The sequence below is a fragment of the Arvicanthis niloticus genome, chromosome 3 (genome assembly GCF_011762505.2).
Source record: "Arvicanthis niloticus isolate mArvNil1 chromosome 3, mArvNil1.pat.X, whole genome shotgun sequence".
Lineage (NCBI taxonomy): Eukaryota > Metazoa > Chordata > Mammalia > Rodentia > Muridae > Arvicanthis > Arvicanthis niloticus.
The window spans coordinates 112,453,608-112,475,151 of record NC_047660.1 but is presented as its reverse complement, the minus strand read 5'-3'; the positions used below and the strand labels follow the sequence as shown (position 1 = coordinate 112,475,151).

The window sequence follows — 21,544 nt, the reverse complement described above, 5'->3', positions numbered from 1 at the left end:
AGAAGCAATTAGAAAATGTGATTTCCCTATCATTAATCTACATCAAAGGATTATAATGATGTACATTGTACTTTCCAAATTATTCTCTATTGTAAGTGACACAACAGAAGTTGAAAAATCTGACTAGCTAGTTCCTTGCTTTAAAAAAAATAAATAAATCAAAAGGAGGTACGCTGTATACCATCTGTGTGACATTAACACCTGAAGAATAATTATTCTGTAAGTTAATATAAGTTAAAATGCATTTAGATCTATTTAAAATAACAACAGCTACATGGCTATCCAAGTATTCATCTTCATCTATTATAAAAAGTCCTAACATATATGAAACACTAAGTCATCACTTCAGAAGGACCAGCATCTCTCCCAAAACTAGAAGAGAAATGTAAATTGTGATCTATGAAAGCATAATCAAGGTTCTTTATTTGAATGTCACCAGCACCAACACATTCTACAACAGTGACCAGCGCCTGCAAGAGCTCTTTAACATGATAGGTCCAAGGGAAAAGAGAAACTTTAAATTTACCTTTAGTAGTAGAAAGAAGATTGTTATGAAGAATAAGATAAAATTACCCATAAATGGCCAACAGAAAAATATGACAACCTCTTCTCTTTAAAGTACACTGAGCCAAGGAAAATATGTGGAAATGTTTAGAAGCTCATCTTAACACGTTTTCCTATAAATCGGCTCCATCTCCAATACACCATGCACCATGTCCATGAGCTGACAAGCTCTTCCTAATTACCTACCTTAATTATAGTAATTATATAGTTTATAGTAAATCAAGTAACAAGGTTCATGTGGAAGATAAATTATGTACTACTAGTTTTTGTTTAAAGACAGAGAAAATGTGAGAGCTGCTGACCCTCCACTTGGTTCCTGTCTTCCATGTGAGCATTTAACAGTCATTTGGAGTTAGTCAGGCCTCAGGAATCACTCAGTCTCATATCGTTATCTTTATTACGGTGAGATGGTTTTCTTACTACAAGAAGAGCAGCCCTCACTTGTTCCCAATTTCTGGTTCCTTCTACTAATAATACATTTCACCTTCTACCATTTAAATTTGGTTTTAGAAATCTGCACTAAACTAACACAGGCCCTCAATACGTGTACTAAATAAACTATAAAAAAATAAAGGGAGCTACTCCAGAGGGGAAAAAACTTAAAACTGAAAAGCAGAACTCCCTTCAAAGCTGGCTAGTTTTGAGAAGACTTTTAGAAGGAAAGCTGATAGTGATGTGACTTAAAATAGAAAAAACCCAAAAAAAAAACCACTTGTACCACAAAAACAGAGGTATCTGAGTAGACATAGTCATTAATTTCTCTAACATTTCTGTGATCTCCTATCAAGGTAACAAAGGCCCACTGCCGGTTTTATTTTCTTCTTTTAGATTATGCATGTGTTTGTGTGTGTGTAAGTGCTCACACTGTGCATGCATGACAGGTCAGATGGTTAGAGCAGGCTGTCAGCTCTGGTAGAGCAGGTGCTGGGATCTGAACTCCAGTCCCACACTTCAAATTTTTATACAACTTAATTTTAACAAACTTAACAAATACCTATCAACTCCCCCCCCCCCAAAAAATGTTCAAAATAGGAAAACAGTAAGAGCATATTCTAAAAGGGCTCAGAGTCAACCCTGAGTCTTGTCTGAAACCGAGTGTTTTCACTGCCCACAAAACACAAAACTATACTAGGATTCAAATGCCCTCCACTCACTACAGCAAATGTCTAGTCTTATTCCTTTTTGTACCCAAGGTACAAAACAGCCTAGTGAGCCATAACGGGTGGCAATTAGCTTACAGAGGCTACTCCACCCTCGTCCCGTTTTATCACTATTAAAAATGTCAAACTATTTATTTATGCATTAAACTGTGAACTTCCTTCTACTCCTTAAATCTGTATGTAAAACCATAACTAATACCTGGTACCCCAAATGTAATCTTAATTAAAGTTTGAATTAGACAGACTCATCCAAAATGAAGCTGCACTGGTGTGGGTACCCTAATGTAACATGAAGAATTGGGGTGAACTCGAATACAGCCACAGATCTCCGAGAGGACACTCTGAAGCTCAAACTTCAAGCCTCCAGAACTGAGACAGATTCTTTTACTTGAGCTGTCCAGTTGGTCACTCTGTTACAGTGACTCAGCACTATTCCACAGTGACTGTCCAGTTGGTCACTCTTTTATAGTGACTCAGCGCTATTCCACAGTAACTGTCCAGTCGGTCACTGTTACAGTGACTCAGCACTATTCCACAGTAACTGTCCAGTCGGTCACTGTTACAGTGACTCAGCGCTATTCCACAGTAACTGTCCAGTCGGTCACTGTTACAGTGACTCAGCACTATTCCACAGTAACTGGAGAAGAGTCAAGTCAAAAAATTATGACACTCTGAAAAGTAGATCCAGCATGTCAGTGTTTGGCCAATAATCTTGATAACCAGACATACCTATAAGAATCAAATGAAAGCAACTTTCAGAGATGCACTGTTCATAACTGTACAAATAATTAAATGACTCATTAATGACCCAACTTTGACACTGCCAACGACACACGGACCTTGACTGGAAATCACTGTCAACTTAGAGTACATATGTGGGGTAAACAGATCATACATACAATTTTTTCAATCACCAAATACACACCATCAGACACTGTTCTTAAGGAAGAAAAGCATTCAGATGAACTAATGACATTTTTCTCCTCAATGCAGTCTTTTTCTTTTTTTAGTATTTAATTTTATTACTATATGCATGTGCACATAACCACAGATGTCCATGGAAGCCAGGAGTTGGAGGTGCCAAGTGCCTGGCCTGAGCACTAGGAAACGGAATGCAGGGCCTCTGCCAGAGAAGTAAAAGCTCTTAACCAGCTGAGCCATCTCTAGTCCCTCAATGCATTCTTTTTAATAATCATTTTACAATTGCATTACACTCTTTTATTTCTTTTTTTTTTTTTAATTTTCTTTTCTTCAAATTCCTGGTTTAATAAGGAATTGTTTATTTTTGAGAAAAAGATCCCAAACATCAGGCTGTTCACAAAAATAACCCATGGTAAACTTTAGAAAACAAATATTAAGACTATTACACTATTTTCCTGTAAGATGCATTTGACATGCCAACTCCCATTCACAAAAATACATGGTTACATTCGTGTTGTAACAATCCCACTCATGTGAGGGAAAACACACCTCTAATGCAAAGCTGCTCTCGGAGTTACAAGGAAATGAGACGCCTCTGCAGTTAGGGAAGCAACGACTGAAATCATGAATGGTAAGAACTGTACTCCCTGCATAGCAAGAGATTATTTTGGAGACAGTTGATAAAAACCATACAACTTTTTATTGTTAAGACAAAGAGGTATCAAAATTAAAGCAAAACTTACAGGGTAAGACTTAACAAAACTTCTATGGAGCATCAAAGGAAGTGAAAAATGGAACTAGGCGCAGGGCAATTATGAATTAATGAACACAGGAAGGAGGGAGAACAGTGAGAATGTGCAGAAGATTCTAGGGGAGATGATCTGGTGTTACTTTGATCTCTCACAAGCACCTAGGTAAATGAATAATGTGATAAGATTTCTAAGCTCCACTATGTGCTTAAGAGTCATCCTCCCCATTTGCAATGTCTCTGTCATCTTCGCCTTCCTCGGGCTCTTTTTCATCATCCTTCAACTCCAGCTGGTCATCTCCCCATCTTCATTATCGTCACCATCCAGCAGGTCACCCTCCTCAACAGTCATCTGCACCTGCCTCAGACTCCATCTTCACATCAGTCTCATCTCTTTTCACAGAGGCACTGCTCTGCTCTTCTTCAGACTTTTCATTCTTCATCTCTACTGGGGATGAGAAGGACAAGTCTGCTTGTTTGCTTTGTTCTTTTTCAATTTTTTCCAGGCTTTCCAGCAGAGAATCCACTTTTTGTTTTATCTGAGTCAGTTCCTTTTTAATGACCTGATGGTCATCACCTTTCAACTTTCCAGACTTGGAAGAAGATCCCCGTTGTCCACTCTTCGAATTGAACCCACTTTTGCCCCTTCATAAGGTGTTCCCTGACACACGCTGGCGTTTGGAAGGCACCACAGCTTGAGCAATAGGAGGAGGAGGAGAAACATGTGCTGGGTAACTGTACATCCTGTCATAATAATCCCGTTGAAAGTCATAGTCCAAATCAAATGAGGAACCGTACATCTCCACTGCAGATCATTTCACACCTGCTTTTCCTCGGTTCACTTTTGGCTCTGCAGCAAGGTTAATATCTAAAACCTGGCCAGCGATCATTCTGCCATCCTGTCCAGCTACAGCAGCTCAGGCATTTCTTTCATTAACATACTGGACAAAGGCAAAGCCCTTATGCACAGAGCAACCCACAATTTTGCCATACTTTGAAAATATGGCCTCCACATCAGACTTCTTGACCACCAGAGTATTGAGATTCCCAATGAAAACACAGGAATTCATGGATCGAGGATCTGTCTTGTTGGTAACATTGCTAGCCATCTCCTTTGATGATGAGGTTTCTCACAAAGCTGAAAACAAGAGTTAGGAGAGAGAGAAGAGACTGCCTCTCCTACTGTGGGTCTATGCCAAGACGCCGGAGCTACAACAGCAAGGAACCACACAACCGTTCGCTCTCCCCACTTTTTTATTTCTTAAAGTTAACCCATTTCTCTTTCCTCCCTCCAACCCCTCCTAGTTACCCTCCCATCCTGCTTTCTTTCAAATTCATGGCCTCTTTTCTTTTGTTGTTACACAACAGACACACATACACACTGAGTTTTTATACATATATAAGTTATATACATATACACATGTGTGTATATTTATATTTACATATCTATCATAGCTGCCTAATCAAGATCCCTAACCAATGACACCAATAAACATGCTAGCACAAAAGGGAAAAAAAGCTTATGCGCCTCAACCCTAAATAAAGAACTCCAGGGAACTAAGGAATGTGGGAGCTGGAGAAGTGTCCTCCAAGTAGTTATCCAATACCAAGTAGTCAGTTATGAAATCAATGTATTCTTGAGTCTTAGAACCACAATACTTTTTAAAGCAAGTCCTTTATAAAACATATGTAAGTCACAATACTAGTATAACATATTTTATTATTAAAAATGGAGACTAGCACAAATATCAGATAACTCAATGTAAACACAGTTTAACTATGAGTTATATTCTTAAAAATACAAACAGTGTCAATAATACTTAAAAGCATTTGCCTTGTTTAATTTTGTTCAATCAACTTTACTAGTAGGTGACAGTTACAATACTGCATCAGAATCCAAAGAACAAAAGACTTAAAAACATAAAGCCAACAATTTTATATTGCCATTATCAATCTCTCATGGCATCCTGCCAGACAGGGTCTCCTATAAACACATGCTAAAATAATATGATTTGGTCAATGAAAAGACAACTCCAACATCCAATTATGAAAATTCAAAACACTTTACTTTCTTTTCACAGCCAATTAGTTCTCAGCAGAAAGCACAATGCGAAGACATATAGTTAATACACAGAGTTTAAGAACAATTTGAAAAACATTAACCCCCATTTAAATAGAAAAGAAAATGAACGTCAGATTTTTGCTCTTTCAAAATGTACACCTAATTAATTCAGTCTAGAAAGTGATCCTTGCAAGAGTACTGTATTCTATCTTCTAACAGTGTACCAAAATGAATTAAGCACTGTTATAAATAAAATCTCTATAATATCTACAGTCTACAGAAATTATTTCAACTATAGAAAGCAGCCAGTGATTCTCTCAGGACTGACATCAAGAAATGAACTCTATTTCTCTTGCTTTTTATATTAACTATACATATGACTACAGGCAAGAGCAGTTAACTCCTCTGGACCTTGGTACCTCATCTATAAAGTTTAGACTTAATTATATCATTTCTCAAAATGACTTTTAAAAAAAACCACTACTACAAATCTTGAAATGTGAACCATATCATTCAGAATTCTTTTTCTATTCTTTCTTCGTGTGCTCATTATCATTATTAATTTGCCCACTCTTTAACAAAACAATGAAGGAATATCACTCACCTGAAACTTTATTGTCATGTAGCAAATTTTGAAGCTTACTATAAAGCTGGATCATGCTGTCCAATTGTCTGTTTATCTTGAGGTCTAGGATCCAGGCTGGAGTGGAACACACTGGGCATCCTGATCCGACACAGTCACTTATACAATCACTTTAAAAAAATTAAAAGAAAATTCAGCAGAATCTGAACTCCAAACACTAAGGAATATAAATAGTAGAAAAACACAGGTTGTTTTACATAGAATGATAAAACAGTGTGCTCTGATAATATATGCACATATATGTAAAATCTCTGATCAATTTACTACAGAGACATTATTTAGCAAGATAATTTGCCTTATGTTTCCCAACAAACAAATCTACCGCTCATAAAAGCATAAGGAGACAGAGATGTGGATAAATATTATCTCTGTATAAAGGAACATGGACAGACACCTCTAAATCTATGAAGCAAATTAAATCCTTCTCCCTGCTTGTTATATATGGTGTGAATCTCAAATGAGTGCTTTAGAGCCTGTGTCAGGAACATAAAATATTACAAGTGTCCCTGATAGACCCACTGTTACATTTGGTCCTCAACTAAGTAGTGCTATTTGGGGAGGTGGAACTTTAGGAGGTGGGGCCCAGCTAGAGAAATCACTACAAGTAGGCCTTTGAAGGTTATGCCTAGTGCCAAATCCCCACTCTCTGTTTCCTGCCTAACTCGACAGAACATCTACCTCCACATGTTCCTATCACCATGGTGTCCTCTGTCACAAGGCCTTCGAAGGATGAGCACTTCCTGCCCTTGGCTTATTACACTGATCCCAAGAAGCAAAATTAGTGTTCAAGCATCAAATTCACCAAAGTCAACCACTGTCCCTGCAGCCTGTGAAACTCTGAGCCCAAATAGTTTATGTCAGGTATTCTGTCATTGCGACCAAAAGGGTGACTAATACACACCCATCAACTCTTAAAATCGGATATTGTCACAGCCATGGAAAACCCAGTAACAGGCCACAAGAAACTATGTGAGAACAGATCCTTTCCTCACAGTCTTCAGAAGGAACAAATTCTGTCAACACGTATCTGGCCTTCTGATATACAATAAATGTCTACTGTTTTAAGTCACTCATGGTTGGAAATTTAAGAATTAGACTTAAATAAATTCTGAAAGATTGTTAGCTCAGTCATTCAAACCAGGTTTAAGAGGACACATCTGAATTCTGTCAAAGACATTATTCCTTTTCCAAGAACTTAGCAGAGCTGCTTACTAAGTTCTAGAACTCTGGACATTCCCCTCTGAGCTGTATTTCTTATTTGTAAATGGAAACAGGACTTAGATCAACCCAAGACAATGTACAGACAACACGATTGCATCAGGGTACATCCAGCTCTAACAACTCACCTACAGAAGATGTGCTCACAGCCTCCTAAGCACACAGGCTCCTTCAGAATATTAGCGCTGATTGAAGAAAGGAAGAGATAACATGAGTCATTGTTAGATATTTCATGCCCAGTATTTGACAAACCCAAGACCCAACACTACCTATTTCTCTCTTTATCAAACCAGAAAATATTAAGGATAATTTTATTCCAAAGGCTTTGATTCTGCTGGTTATATACCCCATGGACATACTTGCTGAATTCAAATAGAAATTCTCAGCACACGCTTTAGCACCTTGTATGATTTATTTGTTGGGAGGTTAGAGAAAGGAACAAGCACTCAAGCACCTCCAAACTTCTTCTTTCAACACCTAAGGGATACTGCCCCTGAAGTGACTTGAAATGAAACACATAAATCTGAAAATGTGGCCTGCCATCTGAATGAGAGAGAATTTCTCAGTGAAGAGGGGTACCTAACTGTAAAGAATGTTGGGACAAGGAGTACAAACCAGAACTGTGCCCAAAAAAACTAGGACATCAGGATATCTTGACCATAATAATCCATAGGTTCCCATTTAAAACCAAAAACCAAGTAAACCTCACTGTTTCTTGCTTTTAAGGAGCCATCTACCTTTTACAGAAGTTTTGACCCAATATGACCATTCTTTCAATACACAGCTAATTGATGGTCTTGTTCTTTAAGCAATTGTAGACACAAATCAAGCTCGTAGTCTGCAGACTAAAGGAGATTCAATAAGCAGAAGCAGAAGCTCCCTGGGGCTGTCCTTCAGAATGCCTGCTCCCTCTGGAAGTCCTGTGAAAGCATGGGCTCTTACTAATATACATGCATTAAGCCCTGCCACTCAAAGTGGGTATTGCATCAAGAGCACATCATGCGAGTAAAGCCTTCAAAGGATGAACAGTCCCTGCACTTGGCGTATTATACCAACCCCAGGACCTGTAGGTGTTTACACCATGATTATCCAATTACCTCTGCACAAGAACCACGTATTAGTAAAACACAGTCCTCCACATTTCTGGAAAGATCAAAAGTTTCACAGTACACATTTTAATAGATATGAACATTAGAGTAAAATTGAGCTTTCAGGAAGAGGCTAAGAAGAAGAGTACACAGCCCCGTTATTCTCGAGCTATTAAAAATGCTGCTCACTGACATTACAAAACCCATCACTTTCAAAAACTCACAAAACCTTTTTTTTTTTTAACCATACTACATGGGATAAATTGACAAAAATATAAGGTTGGTGATTGGTGACTACAGCAATATGATGATTGTAAACAATATTTGTGTGACTCCTATAATTCTTAGTACCTCAACTAATAGGTCAAACCCAACCTCCTCTTTCATAACTAAGTACTAAATTCTACTTGGTCTCTTACAACATGAACCTCTAACACCTTTCTGTGTATCTCCTGTTGCAACATCCTGGGCAAACCTAACTGTTCTCCATCTAGTGAATACTGACCATCCTTGTAGTTCTTAGGACTCACTATTCAGCCCAGATTACAAAGCTTAATGACTCAGAGCCACCTGTACTGCTGAGCTCCTAAAATACTCATGAATGGAAGTTCACAATGCCATGCAGTCCCCGGGAATCCCTGCCATGTTTGTCCAGGCTCTGGATTTCACAGTAAAGACAGAAAAAGGTTGACATGGTGGTGCACATCTAATTTCCCTACTCTCAGAAAGCAGAAGCAGAAGGATCCTAAGTTTAAGGATAGCTTGTACTACATAATGAGTTTCAGGCCACCTTGGCCTAACAAAAATGAGACTCTATCCAAAATAAGAGAGAGAAAGAAATGTTATAGTTCCTTTAAAAAGCAGTGTTCCTTCACATCTGTATCTCTGCAATGATGAAGTAAAATGCTAAGCAATGGCTACATGGATGTTCAAGGCTACCTGTGCCCTTAGGCATCTCCAATGGGGTGAGCCTGTGATCCTCTGGACTACTGGCTACCTGTTCCGTAGTCTCACCCCTTCCTCCGACTCAGAAGCCCTCCCTCAGCCACTCCTCATTCTGAGATGCACTGCTGTCAAGCTTCCATATCTTCCCTGTTTAAAGTCTGTGACATCATCATTTGAATCTCCTTCCTGTCACTCACAGGTTAGTATGCATAGGTAGCCTCTCCTTCGACCTAAAAAACACTGCATTTGACCTGCCACCCATTCTAGCAAACCCTTCAACTCAACTAAGTGCTCTCTAGGAAGTCCCATGCTTAAGGGTCTCTGGGTGGGGGGAGGGGTGTTGGCTCTTCCTCCTCTCTGTGAGTTCACACTGATCTCATCCTCTTCCTGAGGCTTCTCCTTCTAGTAAGTCTTAACTTTCTTACAGAACCTCTACCTGGCTATTTCAGCACTGCCTTGGCTGCTTCACTTTCAACCCTCTGTATCAGCCTGTCTCCACAATGCAGTCAGCCCACAGTCTACTGGCTTTCTCTGGTACCACTGAATTCACTGTCTAAAATCTGTTTCTAAACCTCTTATTTCCTTCCTAAGATATCTTATATAAGTTAATTGAACCTTTTTTATAGTTCCTTCCCTTCACCCTAGCAATGATACACTATGTATCATGTAATTAGCAGCCACTAACATCGATGGGAAAGTGATGAGTAGACCTTTTCTAATTAGTGGACTAGACTGGATTTCTTAAGGTTGTTAACAAACGAGAAAAGATGTGGGGAATGTCAGTTGAGTTGTTCGTGGGTTCTGAGGAAAGGAGCAGTGAGGAGAGTGTGATGGCCATGTGGAGAGAAAGCATGGCCAACTTCAAGGGCAGATACAAGGCAGACACTGGAGGGTGGAGTTCATCTGTGTCAAAGACAGACTTCAGGGAATGGCCAGCCTCTAGTTAGGATACTAAGAATGAAAGAACTTTATCTTACAACTAAGAGATACTAACCAAAATCTTAAATGAACCCATCTTTAACCAAATTATTTCAGCTGCAGCAATTTCTGTTGGGTCACTTGTAAATTTAGAAATGTCAAAACACCAGACATCCTCTGGGCAAGCTTTTAAAAGCTTGCAAAAATTAAGAAACAGCACGCTAAACCTACCAAAACACAGACAAGCTAGATGATCTCCAGGCCTCGAGCCTTACTAAGAAGGAGCTACAGAGAGTTGTCCAGGGAGAGAATCATTTGAGGGGGTGGCCACTGGTAGGTTTCCAATGCTCTAGTGGATGGTCCATCGCCCATTCACATAGGGCAACATTAATGGAATTTAGTGTTCAAAAAAAAAAAAAAAAAAATCAAAGGCAATGTTGGGAGCAGGGTGGATTAGGAGAATATAGGAGGAACTGCAGGGGATAACTGTGATCATATTTCACTGTATACATGTATAAATCATCAAAATTAAAGAAAATGTTTACAAAGGCCCCTGGATAAAGCTATTTGAACTTTTTTTAAAAATGAAAAAGAACATACAATTAAAATGTAACATATATTGTTTAAAAAGAAATCAGCACACAGGACTTTTCAAAGATTATAAGAGATAAGACAAAATAATGAAATGTGGACTTAATTAATAATAGGAAATTACTTTGTACCTTGAATGTACTGGTAAACTTCTATAGTACAAGGTTATTAGAAAATAAAAAATTCAGCTTTAAGAGTAAGAAATAAGAAAATAGCATCTAAACAAACAAACAACAACAAAACCCAACCTAGAAATGGGGGATCTGCTATTTAGAAACCTGGAAGTAAAAAGTCAACTGAACCTAAGCTACAGACCTCAGGAGTGACAAGAGATGAAGAATATATTCACCTTTGTCAATATTTATAAATATATTTGCCTTTGTCAACTATGTTCATATATACAAGCACTTAAAATCATGGTAAAAATACTCATTCCAGCACAAGTTGTTACTGCACAAGACCACACGCAACTTAATTCTTTACCAGGAAGGTCAGAGCTAATCCATGTCATAGCTACTTCGTGTACAGCATCCTCTCATATGAAGGCATACACAGAGAATCTCTTAAAAGATGCACAAGAAACTAATGACCATGAGTTACCAGACAAGATTCAGACTTACCTGACATTCAGCCCTTCAGGGGTATTATTTTAAAGTAAACATTTTTACCATTGCAGTGCCCTTCAGAATCTGGTAACAGTAAAGTCATGCAGTGTGACCCTTATTGTTGCTCCTCAGCAGAGTTCTGCTATGGTTGGGCCAACGTCTGTGACCATTCCTCATTAGCCTCTGTCCAGCTCCAGCCCCACAGCTTTGCCTGGCCCATTCTCCAAGCCTAGACCACACTTCCTTCTACACAGTAAACACAAAGACCTGACACGCTTGACACACTACCCAAACACTATGAAGGGAACATAATAACAATGATACTAGTAAACAAATAAGCAGAGGACTTCTTGGATTTTAGTTTCATCCCAGGACTTGATGCAATTACTAGGCACATGAAGGACACTAAGCTGACTCATTCTTTCCTAAGGGGGCTTAGAATCAGTGGGATATTATATAAACTGTTAAGGCCTAGGTAAAATATTAAGGCCTAAATGGAATGTTAAGGCCTACATAAAATGGCATTGTCTAAGTAACTGTTCCCTGGCTAGCCTGCCATGTTGTACTGTTACTAATAACATAAGAAAACTTTCTCATATGTTGTTTCTCATGCCCAAGTTGATTACATACTGTTATGTTCTGAACTGCTTTGTATAGTTACCCACAATAAGCTCGAACCCAAACCAACAACCCAGCAGCACTTCCTGAACCTGTGTATAATGTTTTATGGTATACGCTGACCCTGGTATGGACCCCAACATAAGAGGGACGCCTGCACCAATATAAGAAACTGTTTGGAATAAAACTTTCATCGTGAGTAGTGGTCGATTAAAGTTTGGTAAGACCTCCCTCGGAACTGACATCCTACTTGACAGAAAGAGACATGAACATAAGTAACTGACATCCTGGTTAGCAAGTTAAAACAAGTCCCATCCTAGTAGATAAGTTAAGACAAGAACATTAGACAAGGCAAATCCACTGCCACAACTGAATACCCCAACCAATGGGAGCAGGATAACTGTACAACAAAGATATGTTCCTAAGAAATCCCCCATCCCTAAATCCTGACTGGCAGAATACCTTGGCACAGGTATTTGTAGATCCCAGGCTTAAAAGCCTATAGAATCTTAATTCAGTTCCAGAATCTGGACCATGGCCCTGGTCCTTCAGTCTTGGAGTGTATGCTCAATAAACTATCCCTGTCTAAGATCGGTGTTCATGTGGTTTGTGAGGCAATTCCTGGACCCCAACATAAGCAAAGTGACATAAGACTTAAGGAAGATATAAGATGTTCTAATGGTCCAAAGAGCAGTGATAACATCTAATTGGGGCTCTGGAATTTAATGCTGAAAACAAATACTTTTTATTTTACCTGTCAGATTCTCATTTCCTTCCACATGAGACTTAAATTGTTTTGAGTTCCCTGATCTCTTTTATCTACCTAGCATGAATCTCAATAACCCTTAATGGATAAAGCAAATGAAAGATCATGCAAAAATTCATTTCTATTAGCATTTATACTCTACCCTTACTCTACTTTCTATATTTAAATATAATAGAAAAAATGCAGAAAAGACGCTTCCTTGATAAGACATTTAAAGGCTCCATACATTTAAAAAAAATTCAGCATTACAATTCTCTTGACTACACTTCTCTGTATAGTGGATTTGCAAAGATCAGTGCATTATAACTTAGAAACAAACTAAACAGTGAAAACAAGCAATTCGAAACAATCCTACTGTCTTAGTCAGGGTCTATCACCACTACAAAAACACCATGACCAAAACACAAGCTGGGGAGGAAAGGGTTTATTGTGCTTACATTTCCACATTGCTGTTCATCACCAAAGAAATCAGGACATGAAAACAGGCCAGGATCCAGGAGGCAGTAGCTGATACAGAGGACATGGAGGAATGCTACTTACTAGTTTGCTCTCCATGGCTTGCTCAGCCTGCTTTCTTACAGAACCCAGGATCACCAGCCCAGGGTTGGCATCACCTACAATGAGTTTGGCCCTCCCCATCAATCGCTAACAAGAAAATAAATGCCTTACAGCCAAATTTTGTAAAGGGGTGTGTGTGTGTGTGTGTGTGTGTGTGTGCGCGCGCGCGCGCGCGCGCGCATGCAATGTATTTGCATGTATGCCTGCATGACAAAAGAGGGCATCAGATCCAATTATAAATGGTGATGAGCCACTATGTGGCTGCCAGAAATTCAACTCGGGACCTTAAGAAGAGCAGTCAGTGCTCTTAACCTCTGAGCCATCTCTCTAGCCCTATAGCCAAATCATATAGAGGCATTTTCTCAGTTGAGGTTCTCTCTCCTTTCAGATTATTCTCGTTTGTCAAGTTGACACAAAACTAGACAGCACACCTACTGATAGTATTCTCTTTGCAAAGGAAAACTGAATTAAACTGAGATTATACTAATGAAGTGGAAGTATTTAACTGACTGACTCTCCTAAACTCCCAAGAGGTACCAACTGCTAGTTAATATTAGATGGAACAAGGACTCCAGTGCCCTTACATTGTAAGGTATCCTCAAGGTATTTTTAAGTTACAGATCTGTGTTTAACATGAAATTGTACAAACTTCCCAAGCTAATTAAGCAACTTGTTACATTTCCCTTTAAGAGAATTAGAGAAAAGGTAAATGAGTAATAGCTGATTCATTTGGTTTGGGTTTTATGTTTGCTTTTGTGTGTGTGTTTGTGTGTGAGCCATTCAGGCTAATTCAACTCATAATGCTCCTGCTTCTGCCCAGGGCTGTGATCACAGACATGAACCATCATGCCCAACTAAGCAGTTTATTCTTTGTGACTATTTTTCCCTTTTATTCAAGAGATTTTATTTCTCACATAATATGTCCTGATTATGGCTTCCCTCCTTCTACTCCTCCCAATTCCTCCCACCTCCCTTGTCATCCAGATCCACCCCCTTTCTGTCTCTCATTAGAGACAAACAGGCTTTTAAGGATGATAATAAAGTACACCACAAAACAAAAACTAATGTATCAGGAGGACAAAACAAACAGAAGGAACAGAGCCCAAGAAAAGGCACAAGGAACAATTACAGATGAAGAAACCACTTGCTTGCACCCAGGAATAAAAAACACTAAACTGGAAGCCATAGTACACACACAAAGGACCTGGTACAGACACCAGTGTAGGCCCTGTGAATGCTGCTTTCTGTATTCTGAGTTCATGGAGTTTTTTACTTGTAATTTAAAAGGCCTTGTTTCTTGGTGTCCTCTATCCCCTCTGGCTCTTACACTCACTCCACTTCCTCTTTCATAGGGTTCCCTGAGCCCTCAGGGGAGAGATTTGATGGAGACATCCCATATAGAACTGGGTGATCCAATGTCTCTTCTCTCTGCATATTGTCTGGCTGTGTGGGTCTCTATTTGTTCCCATCTGCTGCAGGAGAAAACTGCTCTGATAATGGCTGAGCACTGATCTTCGTCCCTGGCTGAAGTCTCTGTGACTTCTTATATGTCAGATTCAGGTAAATCACAAGGGAAAACTTTAAATTTGTATTTAATTGCTTAGTGTCAGCAAATGTCAAATGAGACAATTATCCCAAAAGTAAATGCACACCAGAATCCTCGTAATGACTAATTACAGTAGACTGTATCCTAGAAGAATCTGCTAGAGAAGCCCCAATGACTATCATGTAGATGTGACCAGTGTTGAGTCTGTCTTCTATTCCCTTTCCTCCAAAGTAAAACAACATCTAAGCAACTGCTCTTCTGGCCGTCTTTTAAAGTTTCATCCCCTTCACCTGCCGTTCTGGATTTCAAGGCTCACACCTAAGTGTTCCTTTCTTCCCTTCCCATTCCTAGAAAGAGACTTCAGTCACATGCAAGTAACTCTCATATGTCTATTGTCATTCTCCAGTGTCTCCCCTGAGCCCAGATCTGCTTACCAGTAATACCTTCACTTATGGGATAAAGGACAGAATAAAGGCATCCAGTTGTGCTCAGTAACACACGGGGGCAAACCCAGCACCAGGGAGGCTAAGGACAGAGAATCTGGGAATTTGAGACCAACCTGAGCAATATAATAAGACCCTGTTTTAAAATTAAGTAAAATAAAAGGTTTCCCTTGTGTTTGATAATTTCTGTAGAAGTCACAAGCCCTATATAATAACAATGGCTGGGCCTTCACCCATAATGGGACTGTATGTATCGTAGTTTTAACTCTGAATCTCAGAAGTCAGACTGACCTACATGAACATCTGCCTTGAGGCCTTAACCACTGTTCAGTATCAGTAATTAACACTAGAAACCAATGCAGGATTCTCTTGAGCTCTTGGTGACTTTAAGTAGGTCATCTTAGCATCACCACTTTGAAGCTGGGACCCACTTGACCTAATTTTTTTCATTCATTATTTTACCATTAGAAACATACTGGCACTGTGGCTAAAAATGTGAGCCTATCTTTATAAGAACTATAACATAATTGAAGGAGACAAACAAATAAATGACACATAAATAAATTCCATGAATAAAGAAATTTTACACGTGAGGATGTGGACACTAACAATCTGTGTTGCCTTTTACATATATGTTAATTTTATTAAAAGCTGTAAACAATGCTAATAATTATGAAGTCTGAATACTGGAGACAGCTTTCAAACTTTCAAAGCCAACTCGTTTATATTCATCATTGAATAGCTAAGGACATCAGATTTCAGGAAAGCCATATGAAGAGCCCTCCTTAGAAAGTTAACTATACTGGTTCTTTTACTTTTTTTTTTTTTTTTTTTTTTTTTTTTTAACTGTCAATTAGAAACAACCTAGAGTTACTTGGGTCCAGGGAACTTCAACAGATAAACTGCCTTATCAGACTGCCTGTGTTGACTGACCATTGATGGAGAGAGCCAAGGCCACTGTGGGCTGCACCCTCCCTAGGCAGTTGGGCCTGGGCTGGATAAGTAAGCCTGCTGAGATCTGGTTAGAGAGCAGAAAGTATCCCATAGTTTCTGCTTCAGTTTCTACTTCTATCTAGCTTCCTGTTTTGAGTTCCTACCATAGTCTCCCTCAGTGATAGGCTCTGTCCTAGAAGTATAAACTAGAATAAATCCTTTCATCCCAAATTGCTTTTGGTTATGGTGTTAGTCACAGCAACAGGGAAGCGAACTAGAACAATAATTATGTAAACTGAATGAACACTTTGTTTTTAGGCTACTGATCCCTCAAGATCTAATTGATTTTAAGTCTTAGAGCATCTAACCCACTCCCTGTTTATTCTACCACTCTTAGCTTACTCCTTTGCTAGTATCACCCACCACCACCACCACCATTGTCACCAATGGTTTTATTAATAAAAATGTATTCACATCTCAAAGGTTTAACTACAAAGCCTAATAGCTTTGCTCCACCATAGACCTAAGCAAAGTTGCTTACTCCACAACCCCTGGGCCTTCATCATAACTTACCCTGAAGTGTACATCCTTTGTACTCCTTAAAATTGAGCACATATGCCTTACAGGGAAAAAAAAAATGCATTGCCACTACTATGCCTCAGTGATTTCTTGTTCTAATGAATAACCAACCAGTGCCACAGCAATCCACAGGGAGCAATCATCCTACTTAAGGATTACTGGCCTGTAAGGATCACTCTGAAGAGTCAAAACTCTTAAAGAAAGGCAAAAGCTAAATGCTTGGAGTCAGGAAATCTGTGCTGTATTTTAAGAACATCCATACATAATATGGATACAAAGGGCAATTTTATTAACACTTACAAAACAAGGAAGTGAACAAATAGTAACCTGCCCCAGGATCTGAAGCTGTGCTGGGATGCAGTGGCAGGCATCTATTCATCTTTAGCTTGTATGTATACTTGTACACATGGAGGATACATGTGTGGTATATGCATGTATGGACACGTACAGAGACTAAGAATACGACCCTCAATAATTTCACCTAAGTTTTTGAGACAGTCTTTTACTTAACCTGGAGATAACCATTTCAGCCTGACTGCTGACCAGCAAGCCCCTGAGATCTACCTGTCTCCCCCAAACCCCCACATTGCGGTTACAAAAGGGCACAGCAGCCTCATTTTGACATAGATGCTGGGGATCTGAATTCATATCCTCATGCTATTTGAACAAGTGTTTGGACAGCAAACACTTTAACCACCAAGCAACCTCCCCAGTCCCTAGAATCCATGTATAGGGCTGTGTACACATGTAAATGCACAGTGTGCATGTGCTTTAAGTTTATATATGTATATACACATATATAAAACGAATTTGTCTTTTAAATAACTGGAATATTTTGAAAAAAACAACTATCTTCTAAGTTATTAATTTTTAATCTTCTCTAAAGTGATATAAAAGGCACAAAATAAAATCAGCATAAAAAACCCAACCCTCCTCACTCCAAAAAATATGCCAAGAAGTACCCAATTAATTTTAATTCACAACACAGCATCACAGGACACCTGGATGCACTAACAGGGCAGCTCCTATCTGCATTTCCTGCTTCCTTTAGGAACACATCAGTTCTCTGCTTTCTGCCAGCCTCTCAAATAATAAGGTCTTCCAGCATCCTTTCCCCCAATCTTTAAATAGCTTCTATTTGGTGGTGAGGCTTGGCCCTACTGTCAATGTCACATCTGGCCTCTTCAACACATTCACCAGCTTCACCTTGAAGCCAGAGTCATGTTAAAAGGTCAGAAAAGGATGCCCTGTAACATAGCCAATCCACTGCAAAAGCAAGCCATGCTTGTGGCAAAACAGATCCAATGTGCTACACAAGACAGGTGACAGCTGGGAACACCAGAGAGATGACAGCTGCAAGCTGAATGTGAGGGTAATCGGGGTAATCAGCAGCCTACTGGGGAGAACTCTGAAGCTCCGTGAAAGGACATACTCGATTTCAAATAACATGACACTCTGGGTGATGATGAGCTGAAGCAAGCAGCAGACCGTCCAGTGATGCTCTCTTCTAGCAAGCAGGAGGGGAGAGGCAGAAAGCTTGAGACAGCAAAGCTGGGAAAGAAAAGCATTTTCCGTATGGTCTAAACCATTTCCTATGCAATGCAAAGCGGTATATCCAAAGGGTCTTTAAACTTAAGTTTGCTTTGTTAAAACTGAGTCTGAGGCTGGACATGGTGCATGATTACATCTGTAATCCTGGTGCTAAAGACACTACAGTAGGAGGTCACTTAATTTAAAGATAATATGGGTACACAAGATGTTCCAGGCTAGCCTAGGCTACATAGCAATCTGCTGGATCAACAGAAAAATAAAAGAAAAGAAGTTTGGAAAGTTGTTGTCTCTGGTCCAAACAAGCCAAACCAGCCTGCTTTCCTACAGCCCTTTGAACAAAGAACATTTTTGTAATTTTGGTTTAATTTTGTTTGGTTTTTGAGACTGGGTCTCACAATGTAGTCCTGTAAGCCAGGAACTCAATCAATGTAGACCAGGCTGGCTAAAAACTCAGAAAGGCATCTGATTGTAACTGTCTCCAAAAAGCTGAGAATAAGGGCCATCCACTCCCAGACTTTTAACCCTTTTAAAGAAAGAAAATAGAGATGATTTGTGACTGAAAAACCTAAGTAATATTTATTGACACTTCATAGGAAAAATTAATTCTAAGTCCTCTATGAGATTATATCCTATATGAGATTATATTATTTATTCAAATAAGCTCATCTAGCAAGATTCATAAATTGAAAAATAAAAAACAAAGCCACAGAAACCCCATATTCTCTGGACAACTAGAGGTGACATATTAAAGTCTGGGCCTAAATACTACTACCTTCAAGCCCTTGACTCTTATGGTAAGCTCACTTAGTTTAAAAGAAAAGTTAGCAGCTCATAAAGAGAAACTGGTTGTTTAATTTTAGGACAATCTAAAGATTATTCATGTACTTTACCTAGTTAGTCTCTTCCAAATGATTCAACAAGCAGACTAAGTCATTTTTTTCCCATCACACCTTTTTGTTACCATTTTGGATAATCACCACAGGAAACAATTTTCATGTATTTAATTTTTTCCTCTCCCTTCCCCTCCCCCCAAAAAAAGAATGTCTGGGAACCTTGTGAGGCAGGAGCAACAGAAACACAAGAAGTAGGCTTTGCTCACTAATGAGTTCTCAGTACTCAGAACACTGTTTGGTATGTCGTTAAGTATTCAATAATGTTTATCATCAAATTTTAGTATTAGCAAATTGATACATGAATGAGCAAATCATTATTACTGAGGTACAGAGAAGACCAAAGATGTGGCTGGAACCTGAACTCATGTGGTCTGACGCATTCTAAGTGGAAGGCTATTTCCATCTGTGAGTCTATCTTTGGTCCAACTATTTAAAGCAGTGGTTGGGGCTCAACCTTCCCTGATGCTACAGTGGCGACCCTCAACCATAAAATTATTTTCTTTGCTACTTCATAACTATAATTTTTCTACTAAGCAAGAGTCACAGTTCCTAAGACTATCAGATATGTGTTCCTCAATGGTCGAGATCCACAAGTTGAGAACCGCTGATTTCAGGTGTGAGCCATCACTGGCTTCTGCTATTGCAACTAGAAGTTGAGCTTCCGATGTCTATGCCCAGGATGATCTATATGCTTTAGGAAAACACAAGCAGAGCTCAGAACATCTTCATGCTAACAAAATTGCCACTCTTCTAAGAAGTACAATGCCATTCTCTCAAATATTAAGATTTTGTAAAGAATAATAATTTAATGTAAGTGCAAAATTTGTTGTCAGTTAACTTTTTTTAAAAACGTGCAATTTACAGTTACTGAGTACTAAATAACAGTAACTGAGTGTTAAAGACTAAAGGTTCAACATTCGCTACTGCCAAAGAGAAAAAAGGGAAAAGAGCACTTCCTGGGTAGTATTCGATAAACAGCTACAGAAAAAAAAAGCACCACTCAGGAAAGAATTTTGAACTGAGTAAAATTCATGAGAGGGCGTGTTGGAGGATCAGTGGTACAGGGCCATAATCTTTCCATCAAACTAAGGAAAAATTGCGGTGTCTGTCACACTGCCATCCCCAAACTAGCCCTAAGCAGGTCCCTAGCCTCCCATCCCCCACGCCGAGTCGGCTACTAGAAAATGGACCAAAAGGTCAGCATCACAGGGGTTAATTTGGCCCGCACCCACCGGACCACCTTCCCAGAGCACCGAACTCAACGACCCCAGAGGCCTTAGCCCCGCCCAGCTCCGAGCATCACCTTCGGGGAGGGGCCAACGAGCTGAGCTTTGAGCCACGCCCCCAAGGCAGTTCTCCCGCGAAAATTCGAAAAGTGCCGTTTGACTCCTCTTTGCTGCAGGTGACTGGAAAGCCACTCGGAAAACACAGGAGTGGGACACGGAGGGGCGGTCGACACTAGGTCGCTAGGCCGGTCCTTACCAGCGGGAGCAGCACAGCAGCTTCTCCAGGCGGGCAAGCGCCGCGCGGCTGTGGGCCCAAAGCCCGTCGGTAGCCGGTGCCATGGCGGGCACGGGAGGAGGCTTGTTCCCGGAGCAGACCCTCGGCGGCCGGCGCGGCATTCCCGCGGAGGTGGGGAGGTCAGGTTTGCTTGAGCGCCGCACCCCGCTGGTCACCCCCGGATCCAGCTGCGCGCAGAGTTTCAGAGTCCGCCGGACACCTAGGGCGGGGCTGCCGAAACGCGCAAAAACTCCCAGAGACCCAGGGACGCGGTTCGAGGCCACGCCCTCAAGATTTGGGGGCGGGGCTTTAGTAAGGCGCTCAAAGTTCCGGAACTGGAGGGGCAGAGCTTGAGAGGCCACGCCCTCAGGAGTTGTGGGCGGGACTGCGGAAACCAAAGTGCCTGGGCGCGGGGTTGAGGAGGCGGGGGTAGAGATCACGACCTCAAGCTATAGGAGGCGGGACATAACGCGCGGGAAACAGCAGCACGGCCTCAAGGCCACGCCTTCAAAGAGGCGGGGCTCCCATGGGTTTCATACCTCCTCCCCTGCACCCTACTTACTTATCCGGAAGTCAGATTTCTAACCCTCCCTTAGCCTCAGGAACTCGTCCTAGAAACTACTAACAAAGAGTGGTGTTCTCGCTTCTGTTGAACTTGGAAAAGTTTTTCCATGACAATAAAAGTACTACCCTT

General features: G+C 40.2%; 1 protein-coding gene and 1 pseudogene across 2 annotated transcripts in view; both read right to left on the bottom strand.

Annotated features, from left to right (window-relative positions):
* Positions 1-21,130, bottom strand: part of Bard1 (BRCA1 associated RING domain 1) — a 69,239-nt gene extending 48,109 nt beyond the window's left edge. The window contains exons 1-3 of one of the 2 annotated variants that reach the window (XM_034498841.2): positions 20,833-21,130; positions 7,445-7,501; positions 6,060-6,208 (exon numbers count right to left, since the gene is read on the bottom strand). In XM_034498841.2, the coding sequence (XP_034354732.1) occupies positions 6,060-6,208; positions 7,445-7,501; positions 20,833-20,972 (346 nt within the window). In that variant the 5' untranslated portion in view covers positions 20,973-21,130. The remainder of the gene's footprint in view (positions 1-6,059; positions 6,209-7,444; positions 7,502-20,832) is intronic. The other variant, XM_076931717.1, reaches the window with a different exon arrangement.
* On the bottom strand, positions 3,485-4,633 carry LOC117706029 (heterogeneous nuclear ribonucleoprotein C pseudogene; annotated as a pseudogene).
* Positions 21,131-21,544: the final 414 nt, after the last annotated feature.